We start from the raw sequence: 19,841 nt of genomic DNA on the forward strand, positions 1-19,841 counted from the left end.
CAATCCTCACCACTAGCACCAGTGAGGGACATGCACATTGGGAGGATAACAAGTACACACACAGTAAAGTACAATTTCCCTTAAGAGCACACAGAGATCACAGTCAGTCTGGGGCTAGTTTCTCCCTTTCTCTCCAGATCCCCAGTAAGACTCCCCACTGGCACAGCCATAGGGTTCAGGTCTCAGCCAAGTGGTCAAGCCAAAACCTCCAGCACCCTCTCTGTCCAACCATTGCTTCGTCTCCTTGCCCAAGTAGCTGACACACACACACACACACACACACACACACACACACACACACACACACACACACACTTTGAAATTTGATTTATATACAAACACATTTATATACAAACACACAGACACTCCTGGGGAAGGCTGGCACAGGTTCACTATCTGTGCCCCCTTCTGCCCAGAATATAAGGTAGTACCGACTGTCACCAACCACTACTATCAGCTACTATAAAGGCCCTTACCAAAGGGTGTCCAATTCTACTGTGTAATGTTACTGTTATCCAATTGGCAAGTGTGAGCAAGGCCAAGGCTATTCTAGAGTGGCCTGTACAGCATCACCAAATACATGCAAGTATCTAAGAGCTTAAATTATCTCTACACAAAACAGCCACAGTTAAAAGGTTTAAATATATTTAATATTTAATAATAAATAATAAAAGCAGAAGACAATACTCATTAATTCTACACAATGACAACAGAGAGTTCAGATTCACAGGAAATACTTTAAAATAACATAGTAGGGCAGTCTCACATAAATATAGAAAACATCTACAGTAATCTTGCTACATTCCTATCTATCTGAAAGAGAAACTAATTTCTAAGTAACTTACTTACAGAGCAAGACAAAGTACTGGTGAGATGATGTGTTCAGGCTCAGAAAGAAATACAAAATACCCTCTCTGTCTGAGATAGTCCATAAGTTAATACACATTACTGCTGGGTTAGCTAGATGACATCACTATTTGACACTTGCATCTAGTTCCCAGGCTAAACAGATACCAACAGAATTTAACATGTCTGTATGAAAAAGCTGACAGTTCTCTCTTAGAATCTTGCCAGAAACTGGAATTCATAAAACAATTACCTTGGAAACCTGTAATTACCTCTGTTTCAAACAATAGAAAGAATTTCCAGCTGCAGACATTCTGTCTTCTAGGTGAGAGCACACTGTCATAAAATTCTTTACTTATCAACTTATTTTCTTAGAGTTTTGCAAGTTAACTCTTATATCCCAATTTCTACTATGAAACAAACATTACATAGGCATAGAGTTTATACACATTTCTGCTTTCTTCCATTAGGGTGCACTGTGGTTACAATCTTGAAGCTCAGCACATAACACAGTTTTCTTATTTGTAAAACAAGCCTGTGGATCATATTAATATTTACAATGACATAGAATTATTTACAAAATTCTATCTAGCTGGGCTGGCACCCTTCACAGTCTGCATATATGTATTTCTGAATGTGTGTGTGTGTGTGTGTGTGTGTGTGTGTGTGTGCATGTTCAGACATTAATGACTATATAAGTTATACTCTGGATGTAAAATCGTTCCTCCAACAACAATTACACGTACTACAGCAAGTCTGAAACCTTAGGAGGAGAAACTATTGTACATCAAAAATACAAAAAAATAATAATGTAGTAATTAAAAAAAAATAAACAATATGACAGCTAGCCTACTCTCTAAGCATAATAACATAAATTTGTTTTTGTTTTTATACATTTTATAAAACTGTCCTGTATTATCCCAAATTCTGCAGAAATTAAAGATGGATGAGATCTCATTTCAGGCTTCTAGATGCACTACTATAAACTAAAATTGTGATAACGTGTTGTTTTCTATTGACTTCACCACTATTATGCAAGCAGTAATGTCCAATAGAATTAAAGCAGCCCAGCTAAAGTTAGAGACTGGGTATAATAACAAAGAAGAAAATGGCACAGAGAAGGGAAAAATGTACAAGGAGGCAAGAAAACTGCATTAAATTTGCTAGGCCATGGTGGCATTTGATGAGGAGCTGTCCACAAGGGGTAACAGATGAACAAGGAGTTGCCTTGAATTCATTAGAAATCATGGAGGAATTCTTGGGAGACTGGATAGATGGAAGAGTGCTGGGGGAGGTCAGAGAATACTGAAGATGAGGCAGAAACATAAAAACTTCAGTATACTATTTGCATAGTAGTGACTGGGCAGAATGCCAGAATGGGAAAGCAGGGCAGGCATGAATGTGAGTAAATGCTTACATTGAGAAAGTGACCAAGGAGGACATAAAGAAAACATTCAAGGAGCATATGAGACTCTGGGTACAGGGTCCTACTACACTGAGTGCTGAAAGTATGATTACTGTTGTTTAGTGAACTAGCGAATGATACATACTCTTTTCTTAGGAAATGGAGTAATTCTGCAAGATCGGAGAATGATGCCAGTATTTCCTTTGTACAAGCAATGGTTTAGGAAAGAGACAAGCAGTTGCAGACATGCTGTGACTGTATGCAGTGTGGAATGTACAGGACTCTAGAGTGCTTCACTTTAGGAGTGGACTCAAGCTGATGAAGTTTTTTTTTTTTTCATTACAGTTGTAAAGCTGTCTGTAGTAGCCTTTTGAGTTTTGGTGACCATGAAGAAGAAGACAGGCAAAGGTTATGGAAAATGGTACAGAGTTATCCAAATAAGAAGGGAAGTGGAGTACAAAGAAAGAATTAAAAACAAGTCTAGGATGTATGTAGTTAAACAGTAATTAACTCTCGTCTATTCAAAGAACAGATACCACTAAGCTGGTATTCTGTTATGTTGTTCTTACTAACCGTACCTGTAGCCTGTTCCATTGCTTCTTCTAACCTTAGCTGTAGTCTGTATTTTTGACTAAAGCTGTTATTACACAACTTATTTAGTATACTAACTTATGTCTTACCTTTTCTGCTGTTCCTGTTCACTCCCTCATTCACCATTACTATAACGTAGTATTTGTTTCTATGGTCCAATAACTAATCTCATTTGATATCTTCATTTGATTTCTTTCTCTAACCAGCAGCAATTTCCCAAAGTGATATTTTAATATGCAACTAAGTTAAGTGTACAACTCAGGCCATGAAGATTAATCTGCTATTGCTGTAGTTAATGAACATTTACTTAACATTGTAGTTTGTAGTCAAATTTCGTATTTTAAGATGCTGCCATTTATGTATTTATTTTTGTATTCATTTCTTAGCTTTACTACTTCCTATGGTTAGTAAAACAGTAACGTTAATAATCTGATGCTGCTGCTGTTACATTGCACTGTTGATACAGTCTTGATTATCTGTAACTAGTGTCTTTACCTGTATATTTGTTCTTTGCAAATTAGACTGTTTGCTATTGTTTTGTTGTCTTGGCCTGAGTCATGCCTGGAAAGGGTCCTTTGACACCAATGTACTCACCTGGTTAACAAATGCAAAATGAAGTAAAAATAAAATAGAAGATGCTGTCGCTGCTGTTTCCTCCATTAATTCTGTAACTCTTTGGCTGGATTCATAGGTACAATATCGCATAGTATAGCACTAATTAGTTCACATAGCAGCCATCCACAGGATGTCAGCAATTCAAGGACAATGCTAAATTGTCTTTTTAGCTGCAAGTTGCCTTGCACAGCAAAACCCTGAATAGTACACAGCACTCATCTATGAATCCCAGCCTCTGTGTTACTACTGCAGTCATCTGCATTTACCTAGCCAAATAACATTAATTTTAGTGTCAGGTCTTTAGGGAATGAGGTGTTGTTAATACAAGAAATCTAGATCAGGAGACACCCTCTCCCTTAAAAATAAAAAAGGTTGTGAATAGCGAAGTAACAGTGCAGCAGTTTTAATGGGCCAATATGTCATGCTGGCCATTCTTTACATGCATAGAACATTAGAAAAACTTAATTTTTGCCAGCTAACTTAAAAGTGGCCTCATCTCAATATAGACGTGTGTTGTGATGTGTATTCCACCAACAAAACTTTCCATGATTATTGCACATGTGGTTAAGCTTACCTTATATAGCCCATCTCCATGATATAAATGGACAAGGCCCTGACTATGACCCAGATAACATTAGCTCAAGGGGTTGTGTAAGGTGGAAGACAGTGCGTAACTAATGCTGCCTTGTCCATCCTGAGTGGAAGGAGTGATAATTCCAACCTGCTCTGTTTGCCACTAACAAGAGGAGACTTGTGGATGCTGGAAAAGATAACTTAAGACCACAAAACTGAGCTTGACACTATCAAGCTCATGATGGTAGCCATCACTGACCATGTAGCTGGGAACACACACACACTCACACACACTTTGGCTATTGTAGTGCCACAGATGCCCACACCATTATAATTCGGGGTTAAAGTTAAATAGAAATGCTGATCTGAGATGATTCTATCATGTCTTTGGGGATGTCTTGTAGTTCATTGTCATGGGGAAAGTTAGGGGTTTCATCCAGAAGCATAAAAAGCTCTAACCTGGGACAGTGAAGCCAGACCACTAAAGCTATTCAGGGGCACTTGCAACATGTGAAGAAGAAAGATGCTGACAGAGGTGCAGACACCTTCACAGATACCAAAATGGTGTCACCCTTTTGCTAGGAACTCACCATGCACTGCAGGAACAAATGGGCTCAAGATCAACAATGGCACCAGTACTTAGAAGGCATGGAAGTAAAAAGCATGAAGAAAATAATCTTGCCTTACACAGATGCAAATATGCCTCTATTGCTTTATGCACACATTTTATTTGCTCCCCCTTTCTACTTTACCATCTCATAGGTTCATAGGTTGGTACTAGGCTATCAGCCCTAGGGCCTATACAAGCCTAGCCATAACAATTCAATGGTTATTTCTTCCCACACTATTTACTTTCCTGGACCCCTGTCTCGCAGGGCGACTGACGTGATCCCCGAGGTGAATTTCCTTTCTCCCATCCAATCATTAAGGTTCCTTTTGAAGAGGGCCAAAGAGGCACTCTGCTTGACATGTATGGGCAATCTATTCCGGAGTCTGGGGAGTCTCTGGGTCAGGAACCTATCCATCCAGCATGTTTTGTTTATTGTGATGACAAGATTTAGATCCCTGGAGCGTATGGCTGTGAGGGATTGGGATTTCTTTACGAGTAGTATGTCCAGCAGCTCTGGGTTTGACATGGCCTTGTATGTTAAGCAGAGATCACCTCTGAGTAGATGATATGCGACAGAGTATAGCTGGAGCTTTTTAAGGCGGTCAGCATAGGGCATCTGCTTTAGGCCTGTGATTCTTTTAGTGATGTATTTCTGCGGCCTTTCCAATTGTTGCAGATGTCTTGAGAGGTAAATACCAAACGGGGCGTAGTATTTTATAATGGGTCTAATGAGGGATGAGTACAGTGGGACAATGACCTCCTTTTTTCTGGATGAAAAGCCCTTAGTGATGAGGTGTGCCACATAGAAGGATTTCCCGACTGTTGCGGTGATGTGGTTATCGAAGGTGAGACCACTGTCCACCCGTGTCCCTAAGTCTCTTATCACACTTTCGGTGTTTGATGTACTGCCACCTATATGGTACTTCACGGGTACATGCTTTTTCCCAAAGGGGAATACTATACATTTCTTGGCATTGAGCTTGAGCCCATGGCTCTGGCACCAAGCATCTGTTTCTTTAAGGCCCTTTTGTAGAGTATCTACATCATTTGGGGATTCAATAATGACTCCCAGTTTGCAGTCATCTGCAAACTTTGTTCGCCAGAGTCCCTTGGTGTTGGCTGTACTTCAGAGAAGTAGATGCCAAGCAAGAGTGGTCCCAGGACTGAACCCTGAGGTACACCACTTGTCACTTGTCTGGAGCTGGATTTGGAGTTGGCTACTTTTACAGTATGGGTTCTATCAGTAAGCCAGTTAGCAACCCATTGGGTGATGTAGGGATTAATGCCCAGGTTAGTAAGTTTATCTATGATTCCAGAGTGGGGGATGGTGTCAAAGGCCTTGGCAAGGTCTAGATAGGCTGTGTGGACCACCTTACCCTTGTCCATGGCTCTAGAGACTGATTTGAAGAAGTCAGTCAGGTTCAGGAGACAAGATCGGCCCTTCACGAACCCAAACTGGGTGGGGTCCAGTGTTTGAAGGTTGCCAGTGTCTTTGTTTATAAGTTCCATAATAATACGCTCCATGGCCTTGCAGATAAGGCTCGTCAGACTGATGGGACAGTAGTTTCTGGGATCCAAGGCGGATCCCCCCTTGTGGAGTGGGATAACTGTAGCTCTGCGCCACTCAGTGGGCATGAAACCTGAGGTGAGGCTATGGTTAAACATGAGACTTAGGTGAGGTGTCAGTTCATATTGTAGTTCATGTAGTACACAGCCTGGGATGTCATCTGGTCCCATGGATGCTGTATTATTGGCTTTGGAGAGTGCGTTTTTTACCTGTGTGGCCTTTATTACTGGAATTTGGCAATCTTCCTGTATTGAGGTGGGCCATTTAGGGGGTGAGAGGGGGGTGAAGTTGGCACTGAATCGATCTGGCAGGATATTGGCAATATCCTTGGGATCAGTATATTTAATGCCATTCTGTTGTAGCTCAGAGCAGATCTGAGTATTGCCATTTAGATTCTTGACATAGTTATAGAATGCCTTATGGTTGTCTTTGGAATCGTTGGCAATTTTATTTTCGTAACTAGCTTTGGAGGATTTTATGAGGGAATCTCATTTCTTACTGAGGCTGGTAAGGGAGTTTTTTGCATCCTGGGATTTTCCTCTTTTCTGCAACAGTTTCTTCCTTTTGTTGTAAAGTTTGTTTATGACATGGGACCACCAGATTGGCTTCCTTTTTTTGGATGAGAGCATCTTGGTTCTATTTGGGATGGCATGATTCATGCATGAGTGGATGTGCTCGTACAGTGCCTTGGTGTAGGATTCAGCAGCTGAACTTTCAGTTCCCGTCTGCATGGGTGTCATGAAGTTTGTCACTTCTGACTTGAGTAGCATGAAGTTGGCTTTGGAGAAGTTTTTTATGGAGGTTTCCTTACTGGGGGGTGGGGGTGGTGTGTGGATGTTAAGGGTGATTAGCTTATGGTCAGACCTGACTAACGAGGGAGTGACCATAGGTATGGAGCATCTATTTCCCATGTTGGTAATGACCAGGTCTAGGATATTGGAGCCCCTGGTGGGACTATGGATTAGTTGATCCTGGGCATTGGAATTTATGAATTCCAAGAACCGTTGGGCAAAGTTGTTGATACATGAGTAGTTTACCCAGTTAATGTCAGGGTAGTTAAAATCACCCAGTATTAGGTTGTTTGGTTCTATCTTAATATTTTCTAGTATGTTTATAAAGGTGTAGTGAGAATCTTGGGGTATGGTGGGGGATCTGTAGCAAGCTACAATTTGGATTGCAGTCTTACCTAGTGTTGCACCTGGAGAATTTCAGACGCATTGTGTCGGGCAACTAGCCTGGTGGTGTGAATATCCTTGGTGAATATTGACACTCCTCCACCTTTAGTGTTTCGGTCCTGGTTTGGTGGCCGAAAAGTGTGGTAAGAGTTGTAGCCTGGTATTGCAGGGGTGCTCTCTGGAGCCTTGAACCAGGTCTCAGTTACTGCACAGATATTGATGTTCTCTATTTTTAGGAGTGCCTTGAGAGAGTGCATTTTGAGGTTTAGACTTCTAGCATTGAGTAGCATTACCTTCAGATTTTGCATGCTTGTACCTGTTACGGTGGTGGTTTTGTCCTTTGAACTTTGCCTAAAAAAGGCACTGTAGGGGTGGCAAGAGCCTTAGCCGGTAACCTGAATCCCACGGGCGACAGGTGCAGACTATCTGTGGCAAAGCATTGTGGTCTGTTGATCATGTCGTCCCAGGCAGACAGATACTGGATCCCCTTTGAATGACACCAGAAGCTTAGACAATTGTTGAAGTCAATCATTTTGTCCTTATATTATGGTATCATTCTGGGTGGAGGCAGGATGCTACTCAGGGCTAGGGTCATACCTGCCTGGGCCACATGATCCTAGAGCTCTTCCATGTCTCTTTTCATGTAGTCCATGGAGGTACTTCAAGTCATTCACTCCAACATGGACAATGACAGAGTCATATTTGTACTTGTGGAGTGACTTTAGTGCATGTGTTATGTGGCGGATCATGGCACCCGACAGGCAGCTAACTGTAATTTTCTCCTTGTTCAACCTGGTGAGTGGGACATCAGTGTACTGGACTATAGAGTTACCTATGACTAAAGTGTTAGGTACGTTGTCTTGCCTTAGGAACTGTTGCTGGTTAGCACACTGGTGTTGTGAACTATGTGACACTTTGGTTGTGAATGGTGTTTGTTTGCGTTTCAGCTTCAGAGGTCCTTGTTGCTTGGGCAGGTTACAGTTAAGGGCCTCTGCATATGTAGATATAGTGTTGCTATATGTGGGTGTTGGTGGTGTGGGTTTAGAAGGGCTATGTGTTGCTTGAGGTGTAGTGTGGGTCTTAACCTTCTCCTCTTGACTGTCTAGCACAGTCTTGGGTGGAGAGAGCTTTGCTTCCATTTTGCCTATGTAAGTGCATCTTTCACAGGTTGTAGTGTTGGGTGGCAGGAGGAGAGAGTTGTCTGTGTACATGAGGCAACTGCTGCATTGCCCCAGTATGCCCAGATTCACCAGGTGGACAGGAGAAATCACCGGAAGCTGATCCTTGGACATACCTGGTTTGGTGCTTTTTTTTTTTTTTTTTGTAAAGTACAGGAGCGGTTTTCCCTTACCTTAGCAAGGTACTTTGCAGTTATAAGCTTTTTAGTGCCTACGATTAATTTCTCCTTATTAACAAGGAGAGTTGAGTGTTTGTATCAGTTTAAGGCTTCCTAGTGCTTTCCAGCAGGTATTAGAGCAAGTGCTAGTCACAAGGATGCTTAAAGGTAAGATGAAAAAAAAATGCACCCTGCAGTGTGCACTAGAGAAGTTAGATGTGAAAGTAAGTAACTTAAGTTTTACCTGTTTAAAAAGTTAAGGTTTAGTGGAGAGTTACTGTTTTTAAAACAGCAAGCTGGATTGAACGAGGTGGTCACTTTTGTATTGAATACAGTAGGATGGCCAATAAATTTAAATAGTTGAAGGGGACGGATTTCAAAAATGATGATATTGTGATTACTCACACAAGCCAGTGAAAGCAGAGAGGAAATGAGATATATGGTCAGATTAACATAAGAGGCAGGCAACTAGAAAGACAGTGGTATTTCTGCCCGACTCAGAAGAGACAGAGCTGTGGTCTCTTTTGAAGTTTTAATATGCAGTTAAAGCAGAAAGCAAGTAAAACACAAGGTAAAGAAAACAAACCACAGTATTCAAAATATAAAAAGGCAATAAAGTAATACAAAATACAACAAATAAAAGCAAACTAACTTTTCCTTCACAGCACAGTGTAGCAGAGTCTGGATGAGCCTTTCTTGTAAAGCTCTGAAATGTTTTATTTTAGTTCCTAGCTCCACCCCCTCAGTTCACAAATGATTAACCTTAAGTGACATCTTCTGTCTTATGAATGAGTTCTTAATTGATCAGTTCTAATTTCTGCCTGACTCAGAAGAGACAGAGCTGCGGTCTCTTTTGAAGTTTTAATATGCAGTTAAAGCAGAATGCAAGTAAAACACAAGGTAAAGAAAACAAGCCACAGTATTCAAAATATAGAAAGGCAATAAAGTAATACAAAATACAACAAATAAAAGCAAACTAACCTTTCCTTCACAGCAAAGTGTAGCATAGTCTGGATGAGCCTTTCTTACTTCCTCATCATTGCAAGTGTCATAACTCTTTTGCTACCTCAGGTGCATTACTTTCCACCATTACTCCTTTTTTAAATTAATTGCATGGTTTCCTTGTTACAAACTTGCACATAATTTTCTTTTTGTCATGTATGTTTTATATTGTGTTAATTTAGAATTTTTGTATTGTTGTCGCTAATTACGAGTACTGTGCATTTTTCGGTTTTGTAAATGTTTGTTTTACGTTGCCTCTTGGCCTAGGTTGTACCAGAAAATAGTTCACAAGCTAGTGCACCTACCCAGTTAACAAATGTACAAATAAAATAAATAGTATTTTAAAATTGTATGTAATAATAATAAACAGTTATAAAATAGCACCTTTTCAAAGATAATTACCTCTGAGTTGGGTAGTACTAAGCAATACTAGCCCCTCCAAAAGCAAGGAAACCTGATGCCAAAGGTATCCGCTCTATGAAGACTTCTAGTCATTCTATTGCCCAGGAGTGTCTACACCTAGAGGCACTGTTACTTATTTAAGGCAATTATTTCTCAAGTCTGCAAAATTCATAAACATTTTTTTGTTTTTTTGCTCAGATGTAGTTGCATCATGTTTCCTTTAAATGCTGTACAGACTATGCTACCTCACATTTCTGAAAAGCAATGTATTTTTTCCACAATATAAAAGGAATTGTATTGTTAATTCTAGCAGGCAGAGTCTGACATTGACAAACATCACTGTTCAGTAGTCAATGCTGGCCATATAAAAGTGAATTGATTTTAGTATACTGTACCTTCTAGGTCAAATATAACAAATGCACTGTCTCGTCAAAAATGGATGGGATCATTCCTGGAAGCTGATTGGATGGAATGGTCTTTGAACCAAAATATTCTCTAAATATGTGTCATTCCATTTCAAAAGTATTGAGTAGTCATACTTTGGAACTTTGAATTTGTGTTGCACTCTTAGCAATATACTTCAGATAATGTATTCTATGGTGTTTTCATTTCCTGGACACTTTAATGTAAACTTTTTAAGATAGTCTTCAAAATGCTACCAAGCTATGGTAGCATCCAAAGATGCAATTACTTAGTCTGGTGTGGTTTTACTTTCATGTAGCCCTGAAATGACACTGAATGTTTACAATGTGGAGCAGAACATTGAATAACTCTAAAACGATATTTGGTACTTATGTATTATCGCAACCAGATTTTCACGACAACAGTTCTTGCTTCCGGATCAGTGACTGTGCAAGTTTATGCGCTTGAAATGGAAAACGGTGTGTTTTCTTTAACAAAATAGGTTGGTTTCCGGAGTGCTGCCAAAACAAAGAACACAACATACTGTTGTTGTTTCTTCGTGCTCCTCACTGACAGCAGCATGTCGCTGCATTGCAAGGCCGCATACTGAATGTTCTTTGTCAGCCCATACTGTGAAATAACGGCCTTTCTACGTACATTCCTTCCAGTTTGGCTTCAATGGTCAGGGCTGCTGTAGCATCCTTTACCGCCATAGCTGAATGCAAGAATTGGTTAAGGCATTCAGTAGCGGCTTGCCAGTAACAGCAGGTATTCAGGCTTCTGAGGAATGCGGTTATTTACATGTGCATTTTTTAAGTGTAGTGGAAAGTCTGTCGGATCAGAGATATTTGCATCTTTTTTGAATTTGGCACCCTCACTGCAATGTTGTGGCCCTTTTTTTCCCCAATTCCAACTTATATGACATGACTGAACTGATTTTATTTGGAAATAAAACACAATGCCTCTTAGCACTTGGATCCCGATCATGACAAATGTTCGTTAATGTTGATAAAATGTAATACAGAGTGTTTTCTTTTAACAATGCACCTTATTTTCTGGACTGCTATCAGTACAACGTGCAAGACATGCTGCTGTTCTTTCTACTGGCACCCGTGTCACTTCCTGGAAGTCTGTCCGTTGAACGATGTGCCAGTAAGCACCATTAAGAAAGAACAACAGCATGTCTTGCACATTGTATCGATAGCAGTCCAGAAAATAAGGTGTACTGTTAAAAGAAAACACACTATATTACATTTTAACAACATTAACGAACATTTGTCATGATCGGGAAGCAAGTGCTATTACCACGAAAATCTGGTTGCTATAATACGCAAGTACCCTATATTTAATATCTTCCTATACTTGTCTTTCACAGTAGGGTGCTGTTCCATTTTTCTGTATACAACCCCCTTGTCCTCATTGTAAAGTTCTTTGTTTTTGAATTTATTTGAACTGTTATTTCTAAAAATGTGACACTGAGTTTCTTCACAACCTTTGGAAACAATCTGAGTTTTATGCATAAGAAAATCAACTCCTGGGAAAAATCATATTCTCACAGTACCAAAGATGATATAATTTTAGATGAATATCTGACATTTCAGTTTTTACCCATTGTCATCAAATGTCAGAAAGCTCACATTTGAATATGTGTGAGTTTAGATAGACTGCTGTTAAGCTGCTGTTTTGTGATAACTCTAGAGCACAAAAACTTTTAGCACAACGACTTGGGCAACAGAAAGTAGAAAAGGTTGTCATCAAGCTTAGCTTATAATAAGGATGATAATAAGAGATCCTGTAGATATACTAGCAATATTTTTGAAATTTTATGAAAGTCTGTATAAAGCAAAGAAATACTGAAATCAAGAAAATGTGCTAATGGAAATGTTTATGGAAGAATTAAATATGCCAAGGTTAGATGTAGATGAGGCTCAATTACTAACAGGATAGGTGGAGATGAGATAAAAATGGTGATGTATAACTAATCTACAGAAAAGTCCCCAGGAATAGAGGATATTTCTGTGGAAGTTTACAAGCTAGGAGGGGAGAAGCTAATAAAGATCTGGAAGGTTTTGTTTAACAGTATTTTAAGAGGAGGAGAAGTACTAACATCCTGGAAGAAAGCGGTGGTAGCTGTAATACCCAAAGAGGGTAAAAACCCATCAGATCCAGCTTCATATAGGCACATTTCAATTCTAAACCATCATTTTAAAGTGTTTGTCTATAATGGCTACAAGAATGGCAAAGGTGATGATAAAATTGCTAGATCTGGATCAATGTGGTTTTGTGGTGGGGAGGCGAACAGCATTAACAGAACAATGATCCAGAGGGAAGCGGAATGTAAGAAAATACCAGTATTGATGCAGAGAAAGCATTAGACCTAGTAAGCTGGAATTTTTATGAGCAGGACAATGGAAGCATTTGCATTCCCTGATAAAATTCTAAGGTTCATTAGGAGGACATATGAGGGATCAGAGTCGAAAATTAAAGTGGTTGGGTACCTCTCTGATAATTTCTGCTTGTGCAGAGGAACAGGTAGGGGTGTTCTCTTTCCCCTTTGTTATTTGTATTATGTTTAGAACTACTGGCAAGGAAAATAAGGGACTCAGAAATTCAAGGATATAATTGGTATGGTAGTCAAGAAAAGCTGGCTTTATTTGCAGGTGATATTATTTTATACCTGATAAAACCAGATAAGGACATCTCAGTGTTGTGGAACATTTTGAGACAGTTTTAATTTTTTTGTGGGTACAAATTAATGAAGCTAAAACAAAGACAATAGTTATAAACTATGTACCCACACACAAATTGGTTCAGCAATATCCAAATTTATAGGGACATGATAAAATTAAGCACTTAGCAGTATGGATTAAAAGGGAGTTGTAGCAGCTAAGAATGTGTGCTGGGAAGATACTAAACAAACCATAGTACAAAAACTGAGAAACTAGAAGCTCTGTTTTATGGATATGGATAGCATGTTAACATGTTTTTAGTCCCTTTAGTTTTATACACAGTTCAGGCATATTTTATCAACTAGAGAAGAAGTTATGGATAGCAATTAATAACGAGCTGAGGGATTTTATCTGGAAGGGCAAAACAGCAAGAGTCAAGTAGGGTACGCTGATTCTTCCAATAAAACAAGGTGGTTTGGCATTACCTGATTTGAAGGGGTATTTCAGAACTGCACAATTAAGGCTCCTCTGCATAGCACAAGCAGAAAGCTGTAATTCAGAGTGGAAAGAGATGATAACAAAACAGGGGAGAAGCTCAAGAAACAAGGGGAGACTAGGATTTTGGATGCAGATCCTTAAGGAGAATAACAATAACCATACAGAATATTACATTTATAAAGTAGCAGAGGGTGTTCTAAAAACTAAGCAAATGTGGGAATGAAGAATGGAAATTCTGCCCATAGGGATGACTGCAATTAAGAATACAGACAATGGGCAAGAGGGAGCTAGAATTTATATGAGAAAACTGGCAAAGGAACCAAGGTAATAGGAGCAAATAATTAGACAGGGAAGGGTAACAGAATGGGAGGAGGCCAAGAATTTATTTGGACTGCAGGCTAGAGATTACCTTCCTTATCAAGGCTTGATATCGGAGTATAGGCAAAGAGAAAGAAACCAGTGGATCATAAGCAAAGGACCAGCACCAGTGGAGTTTTTAGTAGAATCTAGAAAAGAAGCTGCTGTTAAAAAGGGATAATTAGCAGAGAATATAAAATATGCAAGATTAACTATAAGAATCAATTGGAGGAGGTTAGAAAGGATTGGGAAGAGAGAATGGATATGCAGTTCATAAAGAAACAATGGGGAGATATATGTAGGTCTCCCAAATTTGCAACAAAGTCTAGAAGATTTAAGATCTTTGCTTACAAGCGTTTACATAGATATTTTTATACCAAGTAGACTCCCAAACTTTTTTCCTTGTGTCGATAGCAAATGTTGGAGGTGTGCTAGGGAAAAAAGATGTAATTAGGAACACATTTTCTGAGAGTGTAATGAGCAGGCAGACTTTAAAAATTCCCTGCAGGCTACTCTATCAGAAACATTGGGTGAGCAAATTGGTACAACTAAAGCAATGATTTTTTTGCGCTATGATACAGAATCAATTGCCTAGACATAGTAAGGCCTTGCTGACTCTAATTATGGTGGCTGCCAAGAAAGCAATTACTAGAAAATGGAAGTCTAACCCAACTGTAGTAGAAGTAGTGAATATATTAACAAGGATAAAACATGTGGAAATGGGATCTTTAGAAAAGGGTAGGAGCAAATTACATAGAAAAAATGGGAATCGTGGGAACATTACATGCAGATTAATGTATTGTGGGAGGAATGATGTCTAAAAGAAAGCAGGATTTGAATGAGCTATGTAAAGTTTGACTGACAATGACTGGATAGATTATAAGCGATATATAATGTTTGCAACTAAAATATGTCAATATGGTTTGTTTTTGTTTATATAAATGTATGATCGTCTATGTCATAAGTGATAATTTAATAAAGTTGTTTCTTGTTTAAGAAATATTTAAGCATTTGGTACAGTATGTCATTGAGTTATTTAGGTTTCCTTAGGACTTCACAGGTAACTTCTTTCCACCTGTGAAATCATATGTCATTCATATTTCTAGTTGCCTGTGTTCTGATTGTTTTCTGTTGTGCTGTTTGCCACAGTTCAATGTTGCAGACCATAAAGTTAAATTTTATGAGAACATATCTAGACAAGTGTGGTAAGTAATATAACCCTGAAGCTGAACTCAAATGCTTACATTCTTTTTATTTTTTAATTCCTAGTAAGCTCTGAGCCTGCCATAGAGGCCCTGGAAGGTGTTGTGGAGTACTGTACAACAGAGGCTCCGACCGCAGTGACCGGTGAAGCACCAGTGGAAGCAGTTACTGGTCAGACTGAATGTTCAATAAAACCCCAGGAGCTTAAAAGTCGAATTGCTCTTAATTCAGCCAGACTTCTCCAGGAACAGAGAGTTACCAATCTACATGTGAAAGAGATTGCTCAACATTTGGAACACCAGAATGACTTGCTCCAAATGATACGTAGGTCACAAGAGGCACAGGCTTGTGCACAAGAGCGCCAGGCTCAAGCACTAGAAGGGACTCAGGCTGCACTCTGTGCCCTTATCCAGATTTTGCGACCAGTAGTCAAGGACTTGCGTAAATTTTTGCAAAGTAGTACCAATACCCAGAACCCTACTAACTCTGGTGAAAATGAGCAGGTGGCAACACAGCCTGAGGAGAAAGATAATGCATAGCAAGTGGACTTTGTTGGACCTGCAGCTGTTTGTGTTTTTTAAAACAGACAAATTCCTGGTCGCACTGTGTTGATGCTGTATGTAGTAATGCAGACTACAAAATAAGAAAAAACATTTTATTCTATTTTGTATGTTGTTTTCTTGTTGTTTAATGAGTTTACATTCGGTGTTATTTGCCTAGAAATAGTGGATGTTTTTATAATTGTTCTGTGAATGGCAAGAGAACTGCAGAAATGGCGGTGAGTGATATAGTCAGAAAAATGCTCTGTTACAATACATGTAATGCATCTTTGTGTTAGACTTTGCACAGCAAAGCAGAGTTACATTATGCTTGGGAAAGGTCATCCTAGGGTTCTGTTAGTATCGTTATTAGTTAAACTCATGTATGTTAAAACCCAGCTTATAACTGGTAATCCATTTTTTGAGAGTGGTACTGCAAATGGAGATTTCTAAGCTGTTCTTAAATGCTCATCAAGAATGAAAACATAAAGCAGAACAAACTGGTAGATAGCAAAAAAAAAAACTGTCACTCAATGCTTTCTCTTCTTTTGTTTAAGGACTACAGTTCCCATATAATGGAACTCCTTTTTGGTAACACTGTTATTTTGTTAAAATGATTGGAAAATATGACCAGTGGTGCTCTTCCATTCTGTGTGTAGCAAACCAGCTGACACTACTTGTTCTGTCCATGTGGAAAAGGGATATATGTGGCGGCCACATTTGAAAAGTGTGAGTATGTAGACTAGAATTCATATACCCTTTGACAAGGAGATCTAAAGCAACTATGCCGGGCTGAGAAACCAACACTAGTTGTCAGTCTGTGATGGTGAATGCTGGCACATTGAAATGGCGATGTCTTGTGTTTACATTTTCATGTAGTACATCGGTGATGACGTGTGTTTACATTTCCATGTAGTGCATTCACTGATGACCTGTGTTTACATTTATGTGTAGTGCATTTGCTGATGACTTGTCTTTACATTTCCATGTAGTGTATTGCTGATGACGTGTGTTTACATTTCCTTGTAGTGCATTCGCTGACTTTTGTTTACATTTCCATGTAGTACATTCACTGATGACCTGTGTTTACATTTCTGTGTAGTGCATTTGCTGATGACTTGTGTTTACATTTCCATGTAGAGTATTGCTGATGACTTGTGTTAACATTTCCTTGTAGTGCATTCGCTGATGACTTGTGTTTACATTTCTATGTAGTGCATTCGCTAATGACTTGTGTTTACATTTCTATGAAGTGCATTTGCTGAGGACTTGTGTTTACATTCCCATGCAGTGCATTGTAACAGTTTGACAGATGGCAGGCACGATATCTACACGATATCTAGTTTTGCTTCATGGTAAATAGTACTGATTACTGCTCGATTAGCACACTTAGGAGCGAACATCAATTACTGTGTTTGGCATATTGACCACATAGATCACATAGTCATTGCCCACCCCCCAATGACAATCTCATATATGTGGTTTTGACATCATTGAGCTTGGATTAAACATAAAAGAGGAAACAAACTGACCAGTAACTCTGTGACAAAAATTAATGATAGCTATGTACATGCAGCGTGTTAGCTTCATTACCTCCACAGACTGCAAAATGTATGCTTCACAGTTTGCTCCAAGTGTATTTTGCATCACCTTATAGCTGGACAGTGAGACATGCTTGTTAAGAAATATTCTGGTTTATAGTGTGAAGTAGATAAGTCTGTCAATGTTCTCTGGACATGTGGTAAAAAGTTAAAAAGAGTCTGATTCTTCATCTCATTGTCTAGTGAAGATATACAGATGGCAATACATTTAATTACAAAAAATATGTCTTTCCCCTTTCACTAGAAGCCACATTATCATCAGTAGGAGCAGCTGCAAAAGCATTGGGCTTGTCTACTCTATGCTCATTGTCTGCTGTATGTTCATAATAAAGAAGTAATCATGGTAGAGGGTCAGTGGTTTGGAAGATGGATGAAGGCAAGGATAATAAGCAACTGATCAGATTAATCTGGCACATGTCACAGGTGATGTCCAAAGCAGAAATACAGTTAATATAAAAAGATGTATATATTGTACTGAATAAACTGTTATTTTTTTAGTTTGAGAAGAATTCCCAGTACATCGGAGTTGTCCAAATATTTCTGCCATCTCTGCTGCTTTTAGGCTACCTTTATTGAGTTTCCAAAGTGTTATATAGTAGTTTTTTTATATGCGTGCAAACTTTGTCCCATTTTAATTGACTATATATGGGCATTGCTTTCAAAAACTTTGTAGAGAACTCGAAGTGTAAATGTTTCGATGGCAGTGACAACCCTTCCTTTAGTCAGCAATATCACACACCTGTAAATCCCTACATTTCACTAGCTCTTCCGTTTGCTTCTTCAATTCATTCAGCAATTTTGAGGCCTTCGTGTATAATAACCTGGAGATCTTTGCTAGTATTTTTTTAATTTGATAGATAAGCAGGAGACTTTCTGCAGAGTAGTAGAAGTCTCGTTTAAGCATAGTCGCAGTGAAGCACCCCCTTATATGTTTCAGTTTGTATTCGTGCAGAGTTTCCTGATACCGCTCCTGTGTATTCGCTATCCATACATTACTTTTTAGTTGTAGTGGCTCCTGTAGTGGAGTAATGTGTAAGCCCACTATCGTTTCAGTGAAGAAGAAAAATTTGTTATTACTTATGCTGCCACTCTTCTGTCTCATAACATTTTGTAACATGTGTTTTACAAAAATTAAAAATTGTCTGCCTTTTTGTTTTTTACGATATGTGCTTTTCAATTTTCTTACTTCTGGCCATTACTGAAGATTTTTAAGGTCAATTATTATCCTTTTCATTTTCTATGGAACGTTTATCCTGTTAAATGATCTTGGTAGCTAGCAGTTAAAATAATAAACAACTCCTTATTCATTAATATTACCAAAGACTTACCTCAGTACAATGTTTCCATTGCATTAATTCTGTTTTGTACCAGCCTGTTTCCTAGCATTTTAATCCGTTAATAACCAGGTTTAATATATTAGAATTATTTGAGTGTTCTTTGTATAGTATTGTTGAAAAACCTTGCTAACACTGTTAGGAGATTGATAATCTCTTTGTACCTTGTCAGCTGACTTTCATTCACTCAGTTGAACCTGTAAGATTTGACTGATAGGGCCTTCATACAATGATGTTATGCAACATCTTATTACATGCATGAGTCCACTCCAGGTTATCCACAGTCTGAGCTGCAGGGCTTGCCGTTGTCTTTCAGGCTGGTGATGATGCTTGACAAGCCTGTAGAAGTTTCTCTCCTTCGCTCTTCCTTTGTAGTAAAAGGTGGCAGTTGGCTCTCTTTCTACTTGTCAGTGCCAGATTGATATTCAGGAAATGAATCTTATTGGATTTACACTGGATAAACTAAAAATTGCTTCTACTTCCTACAAGCCTATTCTTGCTGTACATTTCGGACCAGTAAGCAACAAATGCAGACATGATGGGCTTAGTTTTTTGCAGGGTTGAAAAAAGCCATCCTATTTTAAAAGAATTTTACTACTAATTTGTGGATAAAAGTTTGAGTCTATTTGCAGTGAAACTGTAAAAGGTAGTTTCAAAAGCAAAAGTATAAACTCAATGGGTAATTTTATGTTAACCCAATCATTTCAGTAAATTGCCTTTCATGTATCAATTTCTGAAAGTGAAGTATATTACATATACATCCCTTAGTATCCTTACATTTATTTTCTTGTTTCTCTGGTTATACACATCTTTATACCAGCAAAATGTTAACGTTTTTATGTAAAGCAGAATACAGTTTTAAGCTTCTGTGCATATATCATTTTATGTTTGCTTTTCAGTCGTACGTTGACCTGTCCCATATCTTGTTTATTACCAGAATCATATTTCAGGGTGTCTTGTGCAGCAGAGCAATATATTAGGAAGTCTTATTCTGCAGGTGTCCATATTTGGCAGATCATCGTTGCTCTCCTGACAACGTATTCAATTTTTGGTATCTGCATTATGTTTAACTTTTTCTTGTTTGTTTTGTTTGTTTGTTTGTTTATTTATTTATTT

The 19,841-nt window shown here is 38.7% G+C and overlaps 1 protein-coding gene across 1 annotated transcript in view; it reads left to right on the forward strand.

Annotated features, from left to right (window-relative positions):
- Positions 1-18,554, forward strand: part of NAIF1 (nuclear apoptosis inducing factor 1) — a 391,556-nt gene extending 373,002 nt beyond the window's left edge. The window contains exon 4 of the mRNA XM_044058689.1: positions 15,318-18,554. Coding sequence (XP_043914624.1) covers positions 15,318-15,790 — 473 coding nt within the window. The 3' untranslated portion in view covers positions 15,791-18,554. The remainder of the gene's footprint in view (positions 1-15,317) is intronic.
- Positions 18,555-19,841: the final 1,287 nt, after the last annotated feature.

Source organism: Protopterus annectens, chromosome 16.part0, assembly GCF_019279795.1.
Source record: "Protopterus annectens isolate FY-2018-M chromosome 16.part0, PAN1.0, whole genome shotgun sequence".
In the NCBI taxonomy this organism is placed as follows: Eukaryota; Metazoa; Chordata; order Ceratodontiformes; family Protopteridae; genus Protopterus; species Protopterus annectens.